Here is a 21,372-nt window from a genome sequence, read left to right on the forward strand (position 1 = left end):
TTATATTATATTATATTATATTATATTATATATTTTAGGTCAACAGGAGTTTAGAAAGAGTTTGTAAAATGGAGATTTAGCATATGTAATCGTATGAGTTTTAGAAGCTTGTTATTTAGTAGTCACTATATGATTATAAGGTAGCCTATTTAAGTTTTTACGCAGTATGTTCCCAGTCTGAGGCTAGCACTTGGAAGAGTTGAGTTTGTTTTTTTCACTGACAGTTAATAGGCTAGATAATCACCTATATAGTATGTGTAAACATATGTGTCAGAAATGTATTTTCTGACACATTATAATAACTTTTTGTCTCAATGCATTGGTTAAAAGAACATACAGTGTGTGTTTTGCCTATATGTATGTATATATATCCCCTAAAGTTTTCATAAAATATAAGGCATTCATAGCCTGTTTTGTAGGTAATATTGTTGATTGAAGATATAAGGTGCTAATTTACTAAATGGCCAAAGCAGTTATTGCCCTGGTATCCATAGGGGTCCCAGAGGCCCTATATTCAATGCAATTTAATTAATTAAATTATTACTTAACATGTTTTACTTTAATTGCACAACCTCCACTTGCAAATTACTCTTCTGCACATCCATGTATAGTCCCCATTTAGTTGTTACAGTGGCTGGTTTATCATGTCTCATCTGCATGTTGTTAAAATGTATTATTATCTGCCTGTTATTACTTAGTCTGCTTGTTATTACTGGATTAGTCCTAAGTCTTTTTGTCTGCTTGTCGCCTCAGTTGTTAATACTTCATTAATTTGGTGTGGTTTTCAGAATACACAAGCATTCTATGTTCATATATTCAATGTATGCAAGGTAATTTTTGCAGTATCTATGACTCTTACACATTTGTTTACCTCACTAGCCCCATGGTGTTAATTGGTATGTGTGTGCATTTATCACTCCATATGTTTAACTGACGTTGATTCTTCTTACTTGTTTGTTCCTTCAGGCTGTGTCAAAAGAGGGAAAAAAGATCTTCAAGCTAAAGCACACACTGGCTAAAATCCAGTATTTCTGTTGTTCACATCATTATATATTTGATTCTTTTAAGTACCAGCTGCTCCGCTCAGATTTTGTGCCACCTGCCCCCTTTCGCATCAATTTCACAGTTGGAGAATGTGGTGAATGCAGAAGTTCTAGGCTAAAGTACAAAAAAAGGAACACAAACAACATGTCGCCCACCAAAACATAACAGAAAACACATTTATTGATTACAAAACAACCACAAACTGTGTCTTTAAATTAAATGTCTGTGTTCTTTTGCCATTTTGTACGAGGAAATGCAAAATCTCACTATTACGTTTGCAGCTATTTACATCTGCAAATACAAGACCGAGAAGGAATATTAACTCAGATACATACGTACACTTATTGATGCTGTGAAATCATGTATATCTCCATAAAGTATGTTTCAGACACACACGCAAGAATGTTTCAATATGAAGAGTAGTACATGTCTCGTACACCATGGTTTCTAACCTGGGGTTCAGGACCCCCATCAGGAGTCACAAGATTAATTTAAGGGATTGTAAAACAAATTACAGAAGAGGACAGCAGAAAAGTGGTAAGTATTTTCTCAGACTTTCCTCTAATCTTTGCTTTTCTTGAAAATTCATGGATAATTTTGCTTCTTCAAGACTCAGGAGGAAAATTAGTCATATAAAACGAGGGTCATGATGAGGAGTCACAAGTAGACCTTGCTGCATTTTAGGGGGTCATAAACTCAAAAGGTTGGGAACCAGTGCTCTAATACACCCGATAGGAAAGGGCATTGTCAAACCTGAATTGAAGATCTATTTTTAAGAACAGCGCTTAAAAAGAATTCATTTTCCTTCTATCACAGAATTGTCATCACCCCTGCATGTGGACATTTACCACAGGAGATAAATGTAATGTACTGTAGACCTTGCAAATATTTTTAGACACATGCAGATGAGCAAATATGTGACAGATTGCATCCTCTGAACTTTATCTGACAAATTTGGGGTATCAGTCAGAGTCAGAGTGAAAAATATCAACTTTGGCTATGAAGAAAAAAATATACAGCTGATGATAGAAGTCTTTCAGTTTGTGAATTAAAATATATATATACACAGTACATATACATACCATATATAACATACAATACATACATATACAGTACCAGTCAAAAGTTTGGACACACTGTAGATGCTTTCTTTCCCTTAGATACCATTTATAAAACCTCTTAAATTAGCTGTCTTTGACATATAGGCCTATGAAACCATGCTCCCTGCAAGTTGTGCATCCTGACTCAACTATGGCTAATCACAGATGTATAATAAAGATCCTGACCCCTATTATTCTCATAATTTCTCCAGCAGCTACAGGCTGGTGATTGATTAAGTTCATCACACACTGAACATTGTCCGTATTAGAGGAGCTGCATGACTGATCATAGTACTCAGTGGCAGCTAGCCAGCGATGACAGAACCAATTATACCTGCAACCTGGCCAATGGCCCTCCTTAACCTGTGAAAATGATGAAATGGTGCTAATGAAGTGAGTGAATTAGAAATGCCATCTGTTGCTGCCTCACCACACCACTTATCTCTCACAGGATGTAGTTTTCAAGGGCACTGTATTTAAGAAAAAAATGGATGAATATTCTCATAGCCAATTAGAGAATAGGAACTAATATATAGGAATGCTATAATTAAACTTTGTTACTTTTTTAGCGTTATCCTGTGCCTTCATTTTCACCTTGCTGCTTCTATTTGAAAATGGTTGAGGAAAAAGTTACACAGAAGTATAACTTTAAGTTGAGTCAGATAGTAAGTTTTCAGTGCCATTCGTTGTGTCATACAAGGTTAATAAAAAAGATTGTTGAAGTTGGTTTGCAAGATTTCAGGGAAAGTAAAGTCTGTGCCGAGGAGAAGACCCCCACAGACGCACAGTGTGCATTTGTGCATATTCTTTTTTTTTGTTGTTGTTTGTGAGAATGAAAGCCACAATACACAGCCAGGAAGTTTTTTTGGGAGGAACAGGTTTATTTCAAAAAACTATTATCATCCATAGCTGTACAACAGATGCAATGAATACAAATGATCCATAATAGCCACATTTTTAACATGCTGATTGTAAAAAATAGTCATCTTTTGATTACCATAAACTGAATGCGAACAGAATCCAAAATGCATCTTATCATGTATAACAAATGGCAAACATGATATGCATACAACACAGTGTGGAGACATTGTGGAAACTGCCTGTGACTAAAATACATACTGTACATTTCAGCAAAATGTACGAATAACGCAAATCACATAAGTGTCAAAGCAAATGTGTTCCTCTTACATTCATATTTAGCTCTCTGCCAGCAGTCTGGCTCGTCACAGTTTTCAATGCACAGAAACAGAACAAACATACATTTGCTGTACAACAAAGGAGGGCATTTGATGGTTCATCTGATTTATCACATAACTGTATTTTTATGCACAATACAGACCATAGTATATTAAGCACACAATATATTGTCCTTATTTTTCAGAAAGGCAATCAGTTTGAAGGAAAATTATTGATTGCTCTTTGCAGTTGATCTTGTAGTTGTCTGGAGAATATTCATAACCAGCATTTTGATGAAGTACACATCAGGAGTGTCATGTTCTAATGAGGCAAACAAGCAACAAACAAGTTTGAAAAAACTCCTCCTCTGCTGTCAGTCACTCCCTTCATTGCTTTCCTTTAATTTAAAATACACCTTCTTGATCACGAAGGTTTTGCTGGTATCTGCTCTCCAAACTTTGTGCACTGTAGGCTTCGTTTTTCCCCCAACTTGTAAAAAGATGAAAAACAGAAAGGCTGCGGTGAAAATTCATTATTATTGATGGACTGTCTGTCATAGCACCCCTATGTAGAAAATGTGGCTACATTTTCAAGATTTTCCTGTGAGGTGAGTGGAAACACAGCGGATGTGTGTGGGCTGTGACTAACGTTAAAATAAACTAATGCTATGAGCCTCTAATATTACCTGCAGCCGCCGAGATATCCACCTGAGGACAAACAGTTCATTATGCCATCATCTTAACGATCTATCATATTCAGAGCAGCTAAAAGAGATTTCCGTTATCGGGCACTTGAGGACAGCAGGGAGGAAATGTCAGCCAAGAGGCAAATTAAATCTCATCGCTATTTGTTCATACAAAGAAAATCAGGGGAGATTTAAATGTCGTTTGATGGAAAGTGCGGATGAGATGGAGTCCGACCTCTGTGGCTGTTCAGACAGTCATCAGTGATGATAACTGCGGAGAGGCTGCCTTTCCTTACGCTCCGAGACAGAGAGAATGACAGGCCATTTAGAGGAACAGTGTGAAGGATTAAACTGGAAGGTGTTTCTCACTCTCACACTCTGCTTAAAAGTGGAAAATAAGCCTCAGATATTTTGAATTGCTGCTGCTTCTGACTTTAAGCTGTTGGGCACTGAAGGGGATACTTCGCATATGTTTTCCATACACCATTACATTTCTATTCACTGAATGAAATGCCAGATAGAACATTGTTCATTAATTGGTTTCCTTCCATACAAAATACAAGCAGAGATTGAATACTGACCTTACTCAGTTGTCAATGTCCGATATGTGGTTCTCTATCTGCAATTACAAAAGATTTTTTTTTTACAACCATGACATCAATATAGTGTTGCTGTACTGAGAAAACCACGTATCTCCCATATGTCAACTACTCATGAGATAAGAAAAACTTGTGACAGTAAAGTTTTCAGATAATGCAATGGGTTTTTAAAGGTGCAGTGTGTAGAATTTAGTGGCATCTAGCGGAGCGGCCTTGGCAGAGATGGAATATAATATTCATGAGTATGTTTTAATTAGTGTAAAAGCACCTGAAACTAAGAATCGTTGTGTTTTCGTTACCTTAGAATGAGCCCTTTATATCTACATAGGGAGCGGGTCCTCTTCCAGGGAGGACTCCCTAAAAACTTGGTATATCACCCAGATGGGTGTGGTTTTGCAAGACAAAGCAATGCACGCTTCAGCGTCTCGGCATGTGCTCTGAGTGCACGTTCATGAAAATAAATTGCACTTAGTTTTTTAGGCTAATTTATTTGATAACCTGTGTGCACTTTTGTAAGAATACAGACCAAAAATTAATTATTTTGGTTTGATGAAAATGAGGTGCTGGACTGAGTGCAAAGTGTGGAATAGTTTTATTTCTAATGCTTGGGAAATTAGGCAAAATAGACTGAATAATACACACATACAATATGAGATCAGTTTATTTGATGCATGTCAAGTTTGAAGGCATACAGAATATACTATTCATGCTTTCCCATCATTTGTATATTTGGTCTCATACCCATGTGCATGGAAACTTGCAAGCTTTTGGCTGGCCATCTATCGATGCAAGATACTACATTGATATCAGAATACATACCCCCCCATCTTAGTAGATTTTTGTTGTTGGACATAATTTAGTCCATCTATATGTCAATATATTTTAGCACTATTTAGTTGTAAATGTTTTCCAATATAACATTATGATGGTCAATTTGAGAATTTATCAACAGCCAGGCAAATGTCTAGTTGTGGTTGCAGCCGTGGCAGCAGTACAAGGAGCAAAAATCTAAGTGTATCTTCGTAAATTGATGATCACAAAAAAAGAAAAAATTACAATTACAATTAGGCGTGAGGTTTCCTGTAGGTTTAATCTTGGGGTTAAGGCAAAGATTAGGATAATTTTTTAGGTTAAGGTTTTGCTAACTTACCCAAAAAGTGACAAGACGACTCAATGTGAGCTGACAAGAACATGCATCAGGCACACAAAACTCTGTGTGACGCAGGACATAAGGGACCGCCCCCAGGTAAAATACAAAGTTTTTAGGAAGTCCCCATCTGCCCCAAATAGAGAGGGCATTTCGCATTTTTCGTGAGTTTCGCAGCCACCATAGGTTCTCCTACACACTTATCCTAGTGAGTGGTATTCATTGGGTTGCAATCTCACCACTAGATGCCACTAAATCCTACACACTGCACCTTTAAATGATTTATTTTTCTTCAGTAGGAGAATTTTCTTAACCCATTAAAAAACACTTAATCCTTCAGTTTATCTGAAAATTTCAAAATCTCCAAATCAGGAGATACATGGTTATCACTGGACAGTGATGATAGATATCGGTGAAAAAGACATAATGTTCAGATACTTTCTCTGTCTAAACTAAACAATTAATATGTGTTTCTGTCAAATGTAAATTTGTTTAAAATGCCAAATACATGGCTTTTTCTAGTACCAGTGGCACAATATCAAGACTTTGTCATTTGTGAATGCTTTGAAGTGTTTTGGAATAATCAATGGTTATTCCACATGCAAACACACACACACACACTAAAATATATGTCCGCCAGTTTGAGTCTGACTACTATGAATTATAAAAAGTAGGTCTGGTTATCGAACCTTAATACTTGTTTAGTGTCCACCAAATATCAATAGTTGACATTGAATGCTTGGTCAGATTCTTAGGCTTGTTTACGTATTCTTTGATTTTATATTACCTTCTCTAAACCTGGATTTTTAACCATCTTTAGACGACATTTTATTAAATGCTAATGTTGGCTACTATATTCTATATATTTTGTATTGTTGACAAATCCCATTAAAATACCAGGAACAACTATGAATAGATTCTACTAACAACTAATGTTAAGCCACAGTGTCGCACTGCGTGACGTGTTCCTGCATTACAATGAACATGGACACTGCAATTTATTTTACAAACTTCTGCTGAAGGAAACTGTCATTAAGGCACCAAATGTGTTTTAATCCACTGATGCAAATAGTCCCAATATAATCACAATTTCCTCATGTTTGAGTCATGTTTACTAACAGTGCTGAAGCATTGCACAGTTTATCCATTAACACATGCAGCTAATGCACACACACAAACACCACACATCGCCAATTGACTGTACTAAATGTATACTAGGTAGAAAATTTAACACATGCAGGAAGGGAAAAAATGTATTCTGGACTCATACACACTCACGCAGTTATCCTGACTGAACACATTATGCTTGCATTTACTTGAGAGACGGCAGAACTCAGTTACCCCACTTAGCCCTGTTGAGACTATAAATGGCTATTTGGCCCGCTCACCATGTCGCTGGTGCCTTCATCTTCAAAGTCGTCTTCGCCGCCGTCCGTCATCTCCCCCGCCTCCACCTCGGCTGTCCCCTCTGCTTCCTCTCCGCCAGATTGGTCTGCTGCATCACCATGGAGACACTCACACACCTCTTCGTGTTTCCTCTGCATCTCTGGCAAAAGAAAGCAAGAGAAGCTGGTGTTTAACTTCAGAATATACCGACCTCGATATTCCAGAAAACATAATTGATTTATTGAATTGATATATTATTTTTCATAATAGAACGATCTTTCTTTCAGAAGTGCCACTCAATAAACCTTTCATACTTTCTGTATCTCTTTGCCCTCTCTCCTCATATACTGTGTGTGTCTTTCATTTCAATACCTAACAAGCACTTTCCGTCTCTTTACCATGTGTATATGCATACTCTTCCAGCAGACAGGTCCTCCCCTCCCTTCTTTCAAATCTTACCAGCATCAGAGCGATGTTGCCTTTCAATCTTCTCCAGCCTTCCCAGCAGTGAGTCGATCTTAGTCTTGATCTGTGACAGCTCCTTTTTGATTGTTAGGAGCTGGTCTGTCTTCACTGGGAGCATAGATTAATAAAGTTGAAAAGCATAATTAATGTGATGTTTGACAAGGAGACACAGATAAAACAGTAACAGCTACTGCACTGCTCCAACACATCTCGATGGCCAAGTTCATTGCCAGAAATGTGGCTCAGGTGCAATCAGTGAACCTGCATGGGGATTATGGGGATATAACTGAAAGTTTATTTAGTGTCTTGCATTACGGGGAAAATACTGATCAGTATCTGTGAGAATGTGAGCAGTACAGAAGCAACTGTTGAACACTTGAAGGAAAATTACAGTTTCTTACAACCTGAATATTGTTTTTGTAGTTTTTGCCATCATTCCATTCAGTAATAATAATAACACTGTACTCACCAACTTAAATAACATTTAGCTTTGGCCACCAATCTTAAATAATCTTAAATAATCTTAAATAATAATCTTAAAATCTTAATAATCTTAAAATGATATGACAAGTGTGTTGGCAAACAGTTGTTTAATTACACACCGAGCAGAAACATTATCATTTATTAATTAGCTCTGTTTTGGTCTCAATCAACTCCTGAGGGAAATATTTGCCTCCTTAGCTGCTAAATGCTCCTCTGTTGTCACAAGCTAGTTGCTAAATTTGTCTATGTGCCATTTGGTGCTCGGCAGTTAGCATGTGGTGTGTTTTAAGAGCTTTTTTTTTGCAGCAAACAGCAGCCTGCTCCGGCCAACAACAACAATAACACAATGAGAGTGGTGAGAGTGAACCAAAACAGTAAAGTTGCAATGAGCTGAAAGATGCTAAAATGCCCAAATAATGTTGAGGGGAGCTACAGACAGGTGATAATTCTCTGTGGGTTTGTCACTGCGAACATTACACTTAGGTATTTGATCCGATGTTGATATAAAAATATTGTTTAGAGCAGCTTTAATTGCTGAGATCTGGGAAAATGGTTGCATCACTAAAAAGAAATCAAACAAGGCAAGAAACATATGATTATACATATGATTTAAAACAAACCCCCAGATTAGCTGAACTTGTGGGAAGAGTGTGGAAGAGAATGTATTATTTAATATTACCCAACTATCCTAAACCCACCAACCTAAACTGTCTGTTGTAAACATCCATCACATTTAACAGACCAACTCCCTGGTTCAACTTTGACCTACCGTACTTACTGTAGTGATGTGCACACATTTTTTCTGAGGGATTATTATCAATAATTAGGGTGCGCTGACTTATAGTTTTACTTCCAGGTAAAATGTTTTAGATTAGGGCTGTAACTAATGATTATTTTCTTATTGATTAATCTGCCATTTATTTTTCAATTAATTTATTCATTTCAGAAAATAGTGAAAAATGCCAGTCATAATTTCCTAGAGAACAAGGGGATGTCTTAAAATTTCTTGTTTTATCCAACCATTGCTCCAAAACCCAGAGACATTCAGTTTATAATCACATATGACAAAGAAAAGTAGTAAATCCTCACATTTAAGAGGCTGAAATCAGCTTTTTTGCTTGAAAAATTACTGAAACGATGGATCAATTATCATACTAATTAGCTGCGGATTAGTTTCTGTCACCCTGTTTCCAGATCTTAACAATTACATTGGTAAGACTCAAGTAGTATTAAACCAGAATATTCCTTCAAGCAGAGCAAGACAAAGTGAATTAGACGGGCAAAAAGTGGGAAAAGAGAACATACGTTTTGGGCCTGTGATGGAGGAGCCGACATTGAGCGCTCGAGAGGAGGAAGAAGAGGAAGAGGAAGAGGAAGAACAGGCCCTGACTGGAAAGGAGGATTTGGCTCTGCGTGTGGACGGGACAACTAGCCGTGAACGTTTCACTGGGATCACAGCCCGGGTTGGGGGCATGACACGACCGTGGTATTCAAAGAGTCTGAAGACACATGAAAAATACAGCAATCTTTGCAGTAACAGAAATATTTTTAAGGTATTACAATGCAGACAGACACATTTTTAAAAAGGGAAAGAAATGTGTCTCTGGATTTATGATGGCCGCTGAACACCAAAGTGTGTCATCAAGTTGGTGTTTTTTTCAGTAGTCACTCCTGCGCTCCCTATTTGTTATTGTTAAAGCAACAAGAATGGCTTCCAAAGCACCTAACAGACGTGCTGAAAAAGATGTCTGAATGATAGTGGGACATACTGCACAATGCCACAGCCATTCAATCTAAACCTGTTCCCCGTTGCCTACACATATCAAATTGCCAAAATAGCAATAAAGACTCAAAGCTGAAGGATTCAACTTTCAGGGAAATTGCAAAGTGGAGGAAGTAAACAAACCAATGAAAATGTCAGAAGGAAGATACATTCTCTGCCTTGCCAGCGCAAATGACCAGCCGGGGGACTATCTGACATTCAGTACTCGCCTATGCGGATAAAAGCATCATTAGTAAGCCCAACGGAAAGGAATAAAAACCTCCCCAATATGACATTCATTATGCCTATGATAATGTAGTTACTTTGCCTCAGATGGAAATGGGGCTGTTCTGCACAAAACTCATCTTTATCTAAGTAGCTGACTCAGAGAAATGGGGAGAAAGGAGGCTGTATGCTGAAGGGCAAAATATCAGGAAAAAGGGACTTGAAAAATGAAAAAAGTTAGAAAGTACACTCTGACTTTTATTTACCAGTGACACATAATCTTTTTTACATTACCTGCTGTAGAAATCGTCTCTGTAGTAGTCATAGTCAAACTCGTAGCCACTGTGAAGATAGAAGAGTTTTATTTTTATTTTTCTAATACAGCATACATACATTTTTTTGTGCATGTAGCAAGTGAAGTAACTAAATCATGCCACAATACAGAATGGAAATTAAAACATGAGAGCAACACACACACACACACACAACAAATCTGAATAATGTATTCTGTTGTTTCTTAAAGGAACAGTTTGACATTTTGAGAAATATGCTACTCCACTTTCTTGCCAGGAGTTAGATGAGAAGCTCGATACCACTCTCATATGGTAGATATGAAGCTGGTTGCCAGGCAACCAGCAGAGACTCTAGGAAGTTATTGCCCCCAGCCAAGAAATAGTCCAGCACATAACCACTTGTAAAACAGCAAATTTACGTTTTTACGTTTCTGTTTTTGTACGGATTGAACAAACAAGATATAATATATTTGTGAGCCTAAGAAGTGCAGGTAGGTGGATTTTGTTCACGATTTATTTATTTGAATTTTTCTTATACACAACATAACATTGGGTAGTGAGATATGAAATAAAAATTGAAGTATCTCGAAAAACACATTATAATATATGAATTCTAACAAAACAAAAAAGTATCAGCATGTTGCTGAGTCATAAAGCCCAAGGAAAAGAAATTAAGGCGGATTTTGTTACCTGTGGACAGAGTCAGGCTGTCTGTTTGCCCCGTTTCCAACCTTTGTGCTAGGCTAAGCTAACTATCTCCTCCCTCCATATTTTCATATTTACTTTACAGACATGAGTGCTATTGATCTTCTCATCGAACTCTCAGCAAGAAAGCTAAAAAGCATCTTTCTTAAAATGTCAAACTATTCCATTAAAAGCTCTAAAAACGGCTATTTAGTTGATTTTTTTGTTTTCATAGCCTCCAACAAGACCGTCAAAAACGTCAAGAATAAGTGAATGTGTGACAGCAACAAGACAAAAAGTGGCACTGATAGCACATGTAGGGAACTGGCTGTTCCTCCACAAGTACCAGTCAGCCTGCCAGTGAGGATCTTAAGCACATATTTTACAGACAGCAGAAAGTAAGTACAGCAGGAAAAGTAAATCATCAAAGCAATAACTGACTGATACAGTAAAATAAGACCGACCTGTAGAGGGACGAGAGAGGCCTCTTGGAGCCCATCTTAGGCCTGTACGGTTTGGGCTCTCCTGCCATGTTGATATCTGGAAATAAAAATGAAAGTCAAAGTCATGAGATACAAAACATTAGTAGCTTATAACATACAGACAACATTTGAATAGATATGAATATAAAAAGCTGCAGCAATGATGATCCTCTCCATCAAATATAGGAGTAAAATTAAGAGGTTGCAAGAAAACACCAAACTGCATCATTTTGTGCAAATATGACTGAATATCTTTATGCGTTCAAAACAGATTTCCAAGATGTTTGAATATTACAGTTTGCAATGCCAGAATGAGCTTGGAGTGTCCTTGAACTGGGAAATGTTCCACACTAGAGCTGAAATAATTAGTTGATTAGTCAATAAGTTGACAAAAATTAATAAGCAACTAGCTCTCGAGACATGGCAGTCTGTCCCTTTGATCCAGACAGAAATAAGTCACAACTACTGAATGGAGGATTTTTTATAGCGTGTGTGTGTGTGTGTGTGTGTGTGTGCATGCGCGTGTGTGTGTGTGTGTCTGTGTGTGTGTGTGTGTGTGTGTGTGTGTGTGTGTGCATGTGTGTGTGAGGGGGGGGCCTCAATGAATCAGCTGCACACAAAAACCTTAATCAGTTTGGAATAAGTTCAGTAATTAAAAGTAAATAGCAGATATAATAGTAAAAAAATGTTTTGTAGCGTAACGCAAAGCGGACTGTCTTCTTCTCTATTTGAAGTGTCGATGAGGCTCAATCAAAGGCAAAATAATTAAAACTGATGGCCTTAACATTAACCCAGTGCATTAAAAAGTGACGCCAAGGGTTCCTGACCAAACGTCCGTATGTGACAGGTTGGGAGTGAGAACGTGTTGAGATGTTTGCAATATTTTTGCTAGATCGATTGATGTTTTTATCAGCATCTATGACAATGGCCGCTCTTATAGAGGTAATTTTGTTGTTAAAGACTATTGCAAAATCCTCACATCTAGTGGAAGATCTTTGGTCCAGGACGTCATTGACCAACGTGATCTCATGGGATATAAATAGCACACCACTTTGAAGGGCATTTCACGCCATGTCATGTCTACGCATTTTAAGCTTTTCATGTGTCATTCAATGCCGTTGGTTAGGTTTAGGGATAAAAACCCTCGGTTAGGGAGAGGGGAAGATCGTGGTTTGGGTTAAAATGATCAGTAAAATGTGGTTCCGATGTGACGGTAAAAATGTCCAGCTAGTGCTTTTTGCCAACTAACTATCTAGCCATCCACCCAGGCTTGATCTACAAGATCTCTTTCACTCACAAACAGAATCTGTCATCCATGATGATATTTTATCAATCTCTTTTTTTCCCTGAGTGGCACAACTGCATTTAAAATATTAGTCAGGTTGCTATTGAAAAAAATAGAGAATTTCATTGACTGAGCAGTTTATATTAGATAGATTGGATACAGTAACCAGCTCAGAGAATTTACGCTGGGTTTCAGCCTCTAGTTGCCTTTTGTGAACAGTGATTTCTTTTGTGTTTGTGGGTGCCAGTAAAAGAGCATCAAAAAATACACTGAAGTGAAAAGAGAACATGAAAGTGATCACAGAAACATTAACAATGTATAATCCTTTTGACATCACTAGATCAAGTGTATTCCCAAGATGGTGGGTGGACTCAGTGACATGCTGGGTGAAGTCTAGGTTCACAAGTCAGGTTTTGAATTCAAGTGTCAGGGAGAAATCGTCTCTGAGATCATTAAAACGTATGTTAGAATCACCAGTAATGACAATCCTGTCGTGGTTCAGTATGATGGAGGGCGGTAAATAACAGCACAGAGGACAGGATCTGTGCTGCAAAATTTGAATAAAAGTACCTCAAAGATTATAAAATGATTGACAGATAGCTGAATGCATTTATAGCACTTTTTATATACAGCAGCAAGTCCACCACCCCAGCCACTGGGTTTAGGTACGCTAAAACTTTCATATTCTAGAGGATGTAGTTCAGCAAGCTTGCTGTAACCGTTTGGTTTCAACCATGTCTCAGTTAAAAACATAAAATCAAGATCTCTGGAAGGTATTAAAATCATTCAGGATAAAAGTCTTGTTGGTGAGTGATCTCACATTAAAAAGGCACAGCTTAAATAATGTAGCCTGGTGGTGTGTGGCCAGAATGGTAAAGGGCTGCAGAGGGACTGTATTTAAATTCCTAACATTAACAGCTTTTGTTTTGCATTTTGTAAATGATATCCTGGAGGTAATAATGACTGGTATTGCTGCATCAACATGATTAAGTGAAGTGGGTAGGGGAAAATGACTTTGAGTATAGGTCCTATTATATAAGGAGCTAGCAGTTTGGGCAGGCCTGGCACCCTTAGACAAAATGCCCTTTACATTAGATCAGTAAAATGCAGATAGACAGCTTATAACCTGTATATGTACTTAAAATGGATATATACTAAAGGATACTGTGATGGAGGTAGTTGTGAGTTTGTCAGTACCAAGCTTGCTGCAGTAAGAGGAAGAGCAATGTGATGTGCCTTTGCATGAGAGCAGGGCCAGTTCAGTGTTCTAGGATAGAAGACGAGAGCCATTATTATTAGGTAGCAAGCATTTATTAATTTAATGATTTCACTTCGGTCCACTGTAATCTTCGAAGAGACACAGATAAAAGCGAGAAGAGATCCTGAAAATGTTTTAAGCTTTTTAAGGGCCTTAACAACTGTGGCAATGGTTGTGCAAAAAAGGACTACAGGTCAATGTCAGGACAGTGTTCTTAACATTTTGTTCACTGAGTAAAAAGACAGAAATAAAAAATCCCCTTCAAATGCATTACCAGGCTACTGTGATTCATTCGTACGCACCTCGTGACTCTCGTCATGATTGACAATCCCTACTACCTGCTAAGAGCTCTCTCCCGCTCTAAACTGGGCTGGTATCACTGCGTTTAGTCTGTCGGCACATCATCGCTGCTCCTACTCAAACTCTGCTCAATCAGCCTTGAGTGCTGCTCAAGGTCATACATAAAAACACAAACACATATCAAACACCCCCTTCCCACGCACACACACACACACACACACACACACACACGTACATACACGTACACGCAGGCTCACACTGACAAAGCAGGAGAGATCTCTGTCAGATGGATGAGTCACCCTTGACGGCTTCAAAAAGTTTCACAGATAAAACATCTACCGCCTTGGGGATCATGCAGTGGCAAATGTCATGAAAGGAGCTGAAGTCAAGCCATTTAGCCAAAAGCATCGCAGTTTCTTCACAGCAAAGGCTGACACACACTTATTTTTTTAGCACTTGGAGAGATGATAATGAAATCCCGAGCTGCAATGTTAATGCACTGAGCTTATGAATTAAAGAATGCAAGATTTCTCAGACTGCGGTATACAAGATCTCTGTTTCTTTATATCCATTTTCCTCCTTCTCACATATTCACACACCCACACCACTCCAGCAGCTGCACCTGTGACTGGATCTTCCAACACATTGTCTGCAGATTAAGCCATGGTGCTATGTTTGGAGCCAAGACTTTCTCTTCCTCGCTCTTTCTCTCTCTTATTTCCTTTACCTGCTCGCTCTCCCTAATGGACAGGGGATGTATTGGTAGCTCTCAGGTGCTCAGGGACAGTATCATTATCATTAGGCTCCAGGAAGACGTGAGGAATGTTTCACATTGTAAAGTGTACTCTCCTCTGGTCCCCTGCTAGGGTCATTAAAGAGAGAGCAGAGCACTAAAAAGCACTCTAAATGAACACTGCCACCTCACAACACCCCCGACAGACAAACACTGAGCCTCTGATTAATTACAGTCATTACACTAATCATATACAAAAATGGCATGCGTGTGTGTGACTGACTTATTTGTGCGTGTACCCATAAAAAGTAGAGATAGAGGAAATAGAGGCTGTGTTGCTAAGCAATAGCCACTTAGGACTTGATTGATACAGTAAACTGCATGCAGCATCACATTGAGGGGGAATATGGAAAGTTACATTATGCTGAAGTCATTATGAGCACATTGACCGTGGCAGAATACCACACGGACATATTCACAGACTACAAAAATGGCAGACATAGATATTGTAAAACCACTTGTAATCCCCTTTGGTCATGAGTGGCTGTTCTTATTCGATGCTGGTAAAATATGTGCAGCAGATCAATGGGCTGCTATGAGACAATGTTGTCAAGGTGTCCTTGAGCAAGGCACTTAACAACTGACTACCTGGTGCCAGTAGGAAGGTAAAAGTCTTTATTAGGGCAGGTCCACACAGAGAGTTTATGAATGTGCACATGAAGCAATAATTCAATATAATTGTATATTAATTTCTGTGGAATCATATTGTGATTATAACGATCAAGATTTTTTTTTATTTTTTTAAAGTAACTAAAACAGAAGAAGAACAGCTTGTATATCTGTTTTCAGCACAGCCAAACAAACTGGGTTGGGAGGACTCTTTGCATCACATTGTTTTCATAAGGAGGATAAAGACGAAAGCTTTTTGTCTTCCGCATCACGTCCAGTCTGTGCATGCCCTGTTTCTTGTGGATCCCTTGTGCATAAGCAAGGCAATATGAATCTTTGTGGGAAAGACAGATTCCATCAGTGATAATACATCACTAAAATACTATATAAACACGTAAGAATGCAAATGCATTCAATTGCTATTGCTGAAAAAATAACCGCCATAAATAGCAAAAATGGGGCTTGATACAACATGATGAAAATCTTAAAGCTGCATTCAGTAATTTTTTTGGATACTTGGGGGCATTAGCCTTCATATGGTGTTGGATGAATGTAATAACAGAGAGTCAATATCTGACTCTGTTTTGGTCTCCAACAATCCTGGAACCCATCAGCTATCGTCTGACGACGATTTAGCGTCTGGGGGCAACAGCCAATGTTTCAGGGCCAAGATTTCCTCTTATGTGCCGGTCATTGTTCACAGTCTGATGAGCAACTTGAGATGCGAGAATGGAGCTGGATTTGAGAAACGATGTCTATGACCAGATTGTTTCACGAATAGCCAGTTAACAATTTTAAACCAAACAAACACTGATACTTCTTGCAAGTGTTTTAGGGCCAGACGACATTTCGGCCAGTGTGCTCTGCCTGTTTCGCTCCCCACATGGACGTTTACCTGCATGCAACCAAAACATGTTCACATAGAAATTGCTAGAACAGAAACAGAAACCAGAATGCTTCTTATCCCAAAATCTTGGCCCTTGTCTACAGATTCTACATTCATATGCAGATATCTGTTTATAGAGATCAGGTCTCCACTAACTGGTGAGGGAAATATCTGGCACTTTAGCAGCTAAATGCTCCACTGTATTCACCAGCTAGTCGCTGACTTTGTCTGTCTGTCTGTAGTGCTGAGCAGGTTGTGTACAGTCAGTTTATTAGAGCTTTTTCACTGGAAACAGCTGAGAACAGGGTTGATCAATGAGCTGGAAAAGTGAAACGAGGCTAAAAGAGGCTAATGCTCACCATAGCTGAGAGGCAGGTGATAAATCTCTGTGGGTTTGATACTACGATGGACCCCATTTGCATTGCGCAGTCGTTTTTTTAAACAATATATTTATTGATTGAAAGAGGGATACATTATGAAATCCACAGGAAAGAAGAAAAAAACACAAAAAAATAAATAATAAGAACAAACAAACCAAAAATACAAAACATCAGCTCAGCTTCATATGCATATCCAGAAAAGGCAATCAACAAAAACCTTGCAGCATGATGGCAGAGATACCAGGCTCCACATAGTTCAGATAGGGTTACCAAATTTTATATATTTCTGTTTTTGAATGCAGTATACATGTAAGGTACTCTAATGGCACTAAATAGAACAATACTCTTGGGCCAGCCTTTTACAGTTGGTGCTTTTTCATTAATCCACTGCAATAAAATGTTTTTCCTCACAGCAAAGGTAATACAGTAGTCTCTTATTGTTTTTTGATATTACATATCTGCTTGGGAGGTCCCAGATGACACTGGGTCCATCTTCAGCTCCAATATTTTTTCTATTTCAGATAACACGTTAGCAAAGGTATATCAGTACCTTTGCAGTTTACAGCATGACCAAAGACAGTGAGTCAGAGTACCAATTTCTGTCTTGCATTAAAGGCACATGGGTGAGAGAGTAAGGTTAAAATGATGTCTACCATTAGAGGATATGTGCATTCTATGCATAATCTTAAACTGTATTGCCTTGACATGATTGCAAACTGAAATTGATTAGCATGTCTCCAGATATCTTTCCACTCTTTGTCATCAATTGTGATAGACAGCGCTTTCTCCCCTGGGCTCTTAAGCCCCTGTAAAGTGACAGGGTGTAAAATGCATTGCTTCATAAAGCAAACTGACAGACATCGTTCCAGCTGTTAGAAACAGCAATTTCTCAACAGCAGATCTTTCAGGATTGTCCATTAACGTTGTGCTATGCATTATTATCTGCAGATAACAAAAGAAGTCCCGTCTGGGGAAACCATATTTCTCAACTATTTGTTCAAATGTCATGACTGTATCACCAGAAAATAAGTCCTTCAGCCTACTAATGCCTCAATTACCCCACTGCCTAAAACCAGCATCGGATAACCCAGGCTGGCAATCAGGGTTGTTCACAATAAGGGTGAAGATGGAAGTCAGTTTTGACCTTCCCTCAAGTCAGCACACTAACCGCCAGGCCTTAAGTGTATTAGGTATAATAGGGTTGTCACAGCTCAACCTAATAGTATTTTATTTCTTAAAAAACAGCAAGTCCCTCAGTGGATATTTCGAAAGACAAGCTTCAGCACCCCGCCAGATAGAATTTGGATTATTTATGACCCAGTCATAAACACATCTCATATGAGCACACAGCTGATATATTCTGATGTTTGGTAAATGTTGATCCCCCACAGAGCCTGGCAGCTGCGGTGTAGTTGTCTTAAGCTTTGGTCTGCGCTTACTCCATATAACAGAAATTGGCCAGCAATTTAGGTCTTTTATCACTTTATTCTAACAGGAATCATTGGGATAGGACACAATAATCAGGATAATATGTTCATCTTAATCAGAGATATGCGTCCCAAAGAGAAAATTCCATCACTCCAAATCCTGCCTCAACTTCTCAAACAGGGGAACAAAGTTTGCTTTATATATTTGCGAAAAATATGAGGGTTTTAAGTATACCTATATACACAAAACCTGCTGGAAACAACTTAAAAGGTAAGGAAGGCAAAGCAGCAGGTATCAAGTTAAGGCTCCCAAGTCGCATGGCTTCAGATTCGGTCAAGTTCATTTCAATTACATTGATTAGAGCTGGTATTAATGTCTCTAGATTGGAAAAAAATATTAAAACATCATCTGCATGAAGCTAATTTTGTTATGCTCATTACCAAGTTATAAACCCTGTATAGACGGCATCATGCTTATGGAGTCTGCCAATAGTTCAATGGCGACGGCAAACAGGAGAGAAACTGGGAAACTGTCCAATCTAAGCCCATTAGTCAAAATGGCTGCCTGGGGACTGTAATATAGGACCATGACCCATCTAATAAAATTGTCCCCAACACCAAATTTGTTAAAACATAAAATAGATAGGCCCATTCTACCTGGAAAGCACTAGACCCAAGGTCACTAATAGGCAGACCGTGGTCTGGATCCAGACCCAGATGCTGTTCCATCCGGACCTGGATGTACGACCAATAAATTATTGAGAGTTATTACACTTTGACGGAGCGTTTCTATTTTAACCGGCACAGCTTTTCTAGCCTTTGCAGCACTGGTTTACCGGCCGAGGAAACTCACAGACCAGTCAGTCAAATGATGCTACTCAGCCATATAAATCTACATTGCATGGCAACTTGCATGAGATGCACACACACAGGAGAGAGAATAGACGAGAGACACAGTTGGAGTAATAAGTAATAAGTAATTTCACATGGAGTGCTCTAAAAAGAGAACAGTAGACAGAGAAAACAGAGCTTTTAATCAAGACTGGAAAGACTCTTAAATGTTCATTCTTCCCACGGGCAGTTCAAAACCAGTATGTCTCATTTGTTCTGAGACTGTGGCGACCGTGAAGCACCACTATGAGACGAAGCACAAATCTTTTGAGCAAACATACTCACTCAAATCCAAACTGAGGGTACAGAAAATAAACGATCTAAGAGCTCACTATGATCGATCCACCAGAATCCAAACACATTTCATTTTCTCTAACTGAAGAAGAGACAGTGGGGAAGTGGGATATACTGTAAGAGGGAAAGAAAGAGAAAAGGAGGTGTTAAAGCTGTTCAATTGTTAAGATATGTTGAGATTGTTTATTGTAAAATTGGTTGAGACTGTTAAGATGTGAAATGAAGTTAACAAAAATGAAGAAAAAGGGAAACTCAAGCTACACTTTTATTTCATTTTTCTAAAATTAAGCACTTTATTTTAAGATGCACATTTTTCAAAAACTCTCTGATATGTATTTTATTTTTAAATGCAGCTCTTATTTTATTTAAAATGATAAAAGAACATTTATTTATTATTAGAGTATTATTTATAAGTGTGTGAAAACTGCCAATAAATAAAACTGCCAATAAATATTGTTGAAATATTATTGAATTGTACTTTATTTGATTTGACAGTCAGCTGTTGACTACATACAGACATTGATACAACTACTAAGCTATTATGATGTTCCAGACCTTTACCTGAGGAAATTATCTCTAACTAGACCTCTTTGAATTTTAATTGAATAACCCTGCACTAGACCATCAGCCTCTCTTTGCTTGGAAAGCATGAATGACATTGAAAAAGCGCACATTGTTACATGAGCTACACCCTTTTATGAAACCTGTTTGATTTTCTTTTTTTAAATTTTTTACTTTTTCAAGTTGAATGGCTAGAATTTTTGAAAATATCTTCTGGTCTACATTAAGAAGGGCTATTGGTCTGTATAACGAACAAGTTTCTGGACTTGGACCCTTTTTTCAAAATGAGTGAGATATTTCCTTCTCTTAGGGTAACACATTATGCAAGAATGAGTGGTTGAACATGTCGAGTAGTTGATCTGCTAATAAATCACAAAATTCTTTATAGAGTTCACTACCAAACCTATCAGGTGCCACGATTTTTCCATTCTGTAGAGATCTTATAGTATTCAATACCTCCTCTCTGTAAATGATGGCGTTAAGATCAGATTGCTGCTCTATTGATATAGTAGGCTATATAGTATGCTGACTAGAAGAGGAAATCTTCCCTTAAGTCCAACTTGGCTGTTCAGATCTATAGAGCCTGCTGTATAATACCATGAAGGTGTCATTTATGAGCCTGTTGTCATATATTACCCTGAGCATTACAGATAGCCGCGATTGATTGTGATTCCACCCTTTTTGTTGTTAAGGTACGCCAAATATTTTCCGGGTTTATCCCCATGTTCATAGAGTCTTTGCCTAGTGAACCTCAGTTTGGTCTCCTCATATTAAAAAGCATTAAAAAGTTTATCTAAAGTTGATCTGACTGCAGACATTTCTCGCAGTTGGGTTGAAGATCAACATAGGCTCTTTGCTTCTTTACTAGTTTTCCATAGTAGGGCAGAGTTGACTGTTGACTTAGTTAACATAGAGAGAGGATGTAAACTCTGTATTAAAAAATGATATGAAGGTATGGTATGGTTTAGTCTCCAAAGAGAGATCCAACAACTCACTGGCATGGTCTGAAGTAAGAATGCTGCCTATTAAGAGAGCCCAGGTAAAAAAAACAACAACAATCAATTCTAGTGACACGTATGGGGTGCAGAAAAAAAGTGTATTCCTTGTCATTTGCACATAGTCATTTGATCTGTTGTTAATATAAATATATTGATTAT

General features: G+C 38.1%; 1 protein-coding gene across 8 annotated transcripts in view; it reads right to left on the reverse strand.

Annotated features, from left to right (window-relative positions):
• Positions 1 to 3,022: 3,022 nt before the first annotated feature.
• Positions 3,023 to 21,372, reverse strand: part of LOC121908783 (RNA-binding Raly-like protein) — a 48,046-nt gene continuing 29,696 nt past the window's right edge. For all 8 annotated transcript variants that reach the window (XM_042429062.1, XM_042429066.1, XM_042429063.1 and 5 more), the window contains 7 exons: positions 11,514 to 11,589; positions 10,367 to 10,414; positions 9,391 to 9,584; positions 7,597 to 7,710; positions 7,140 to 7,297; positions 4,587 to 4,624; positions 3,023 to 3,809 (listed from right to left, as the gene is read on the reverse strand). In XM_042429062.1, coding sequence (XP_042284996.1) covers positions 4,592 to 4,624; positions 7,140 to 7,297; positions 7,597 to 7,710; positions 9,391 to 9,584; positions 10,367 to 10,414; positions 11,514 to 11,589 — 623 coding nt within the window. In that variant the 3' untranslated portion in view covers positions 3,023 to 3,809; positions 4,587 to 4,591. The remainder of the gene's footprint in view (positions 3,810 to 4,586; positions 4,625 to 7,139; positions 7,298 to 7,596; positions 7,711 to 9,390; positions 9,585 to 10,366; positions 10,415 to 11,513; positions 11,590 to 21,372) is intronic.

This window comes from Thunnus maccoyii, chromosome 12 (assembly GCF_910596095.1).
Source record: "Thunnus maccoyii chromosome 12, fThuMac1.1, whole genome shotgun sequence".
Taxonomy (NCBI): Eukaryota; Metazoa; Chordata; class Actinopteri; order Scombriformes; family Scombridae; genus Thunnus; species Thunnus maccoyii.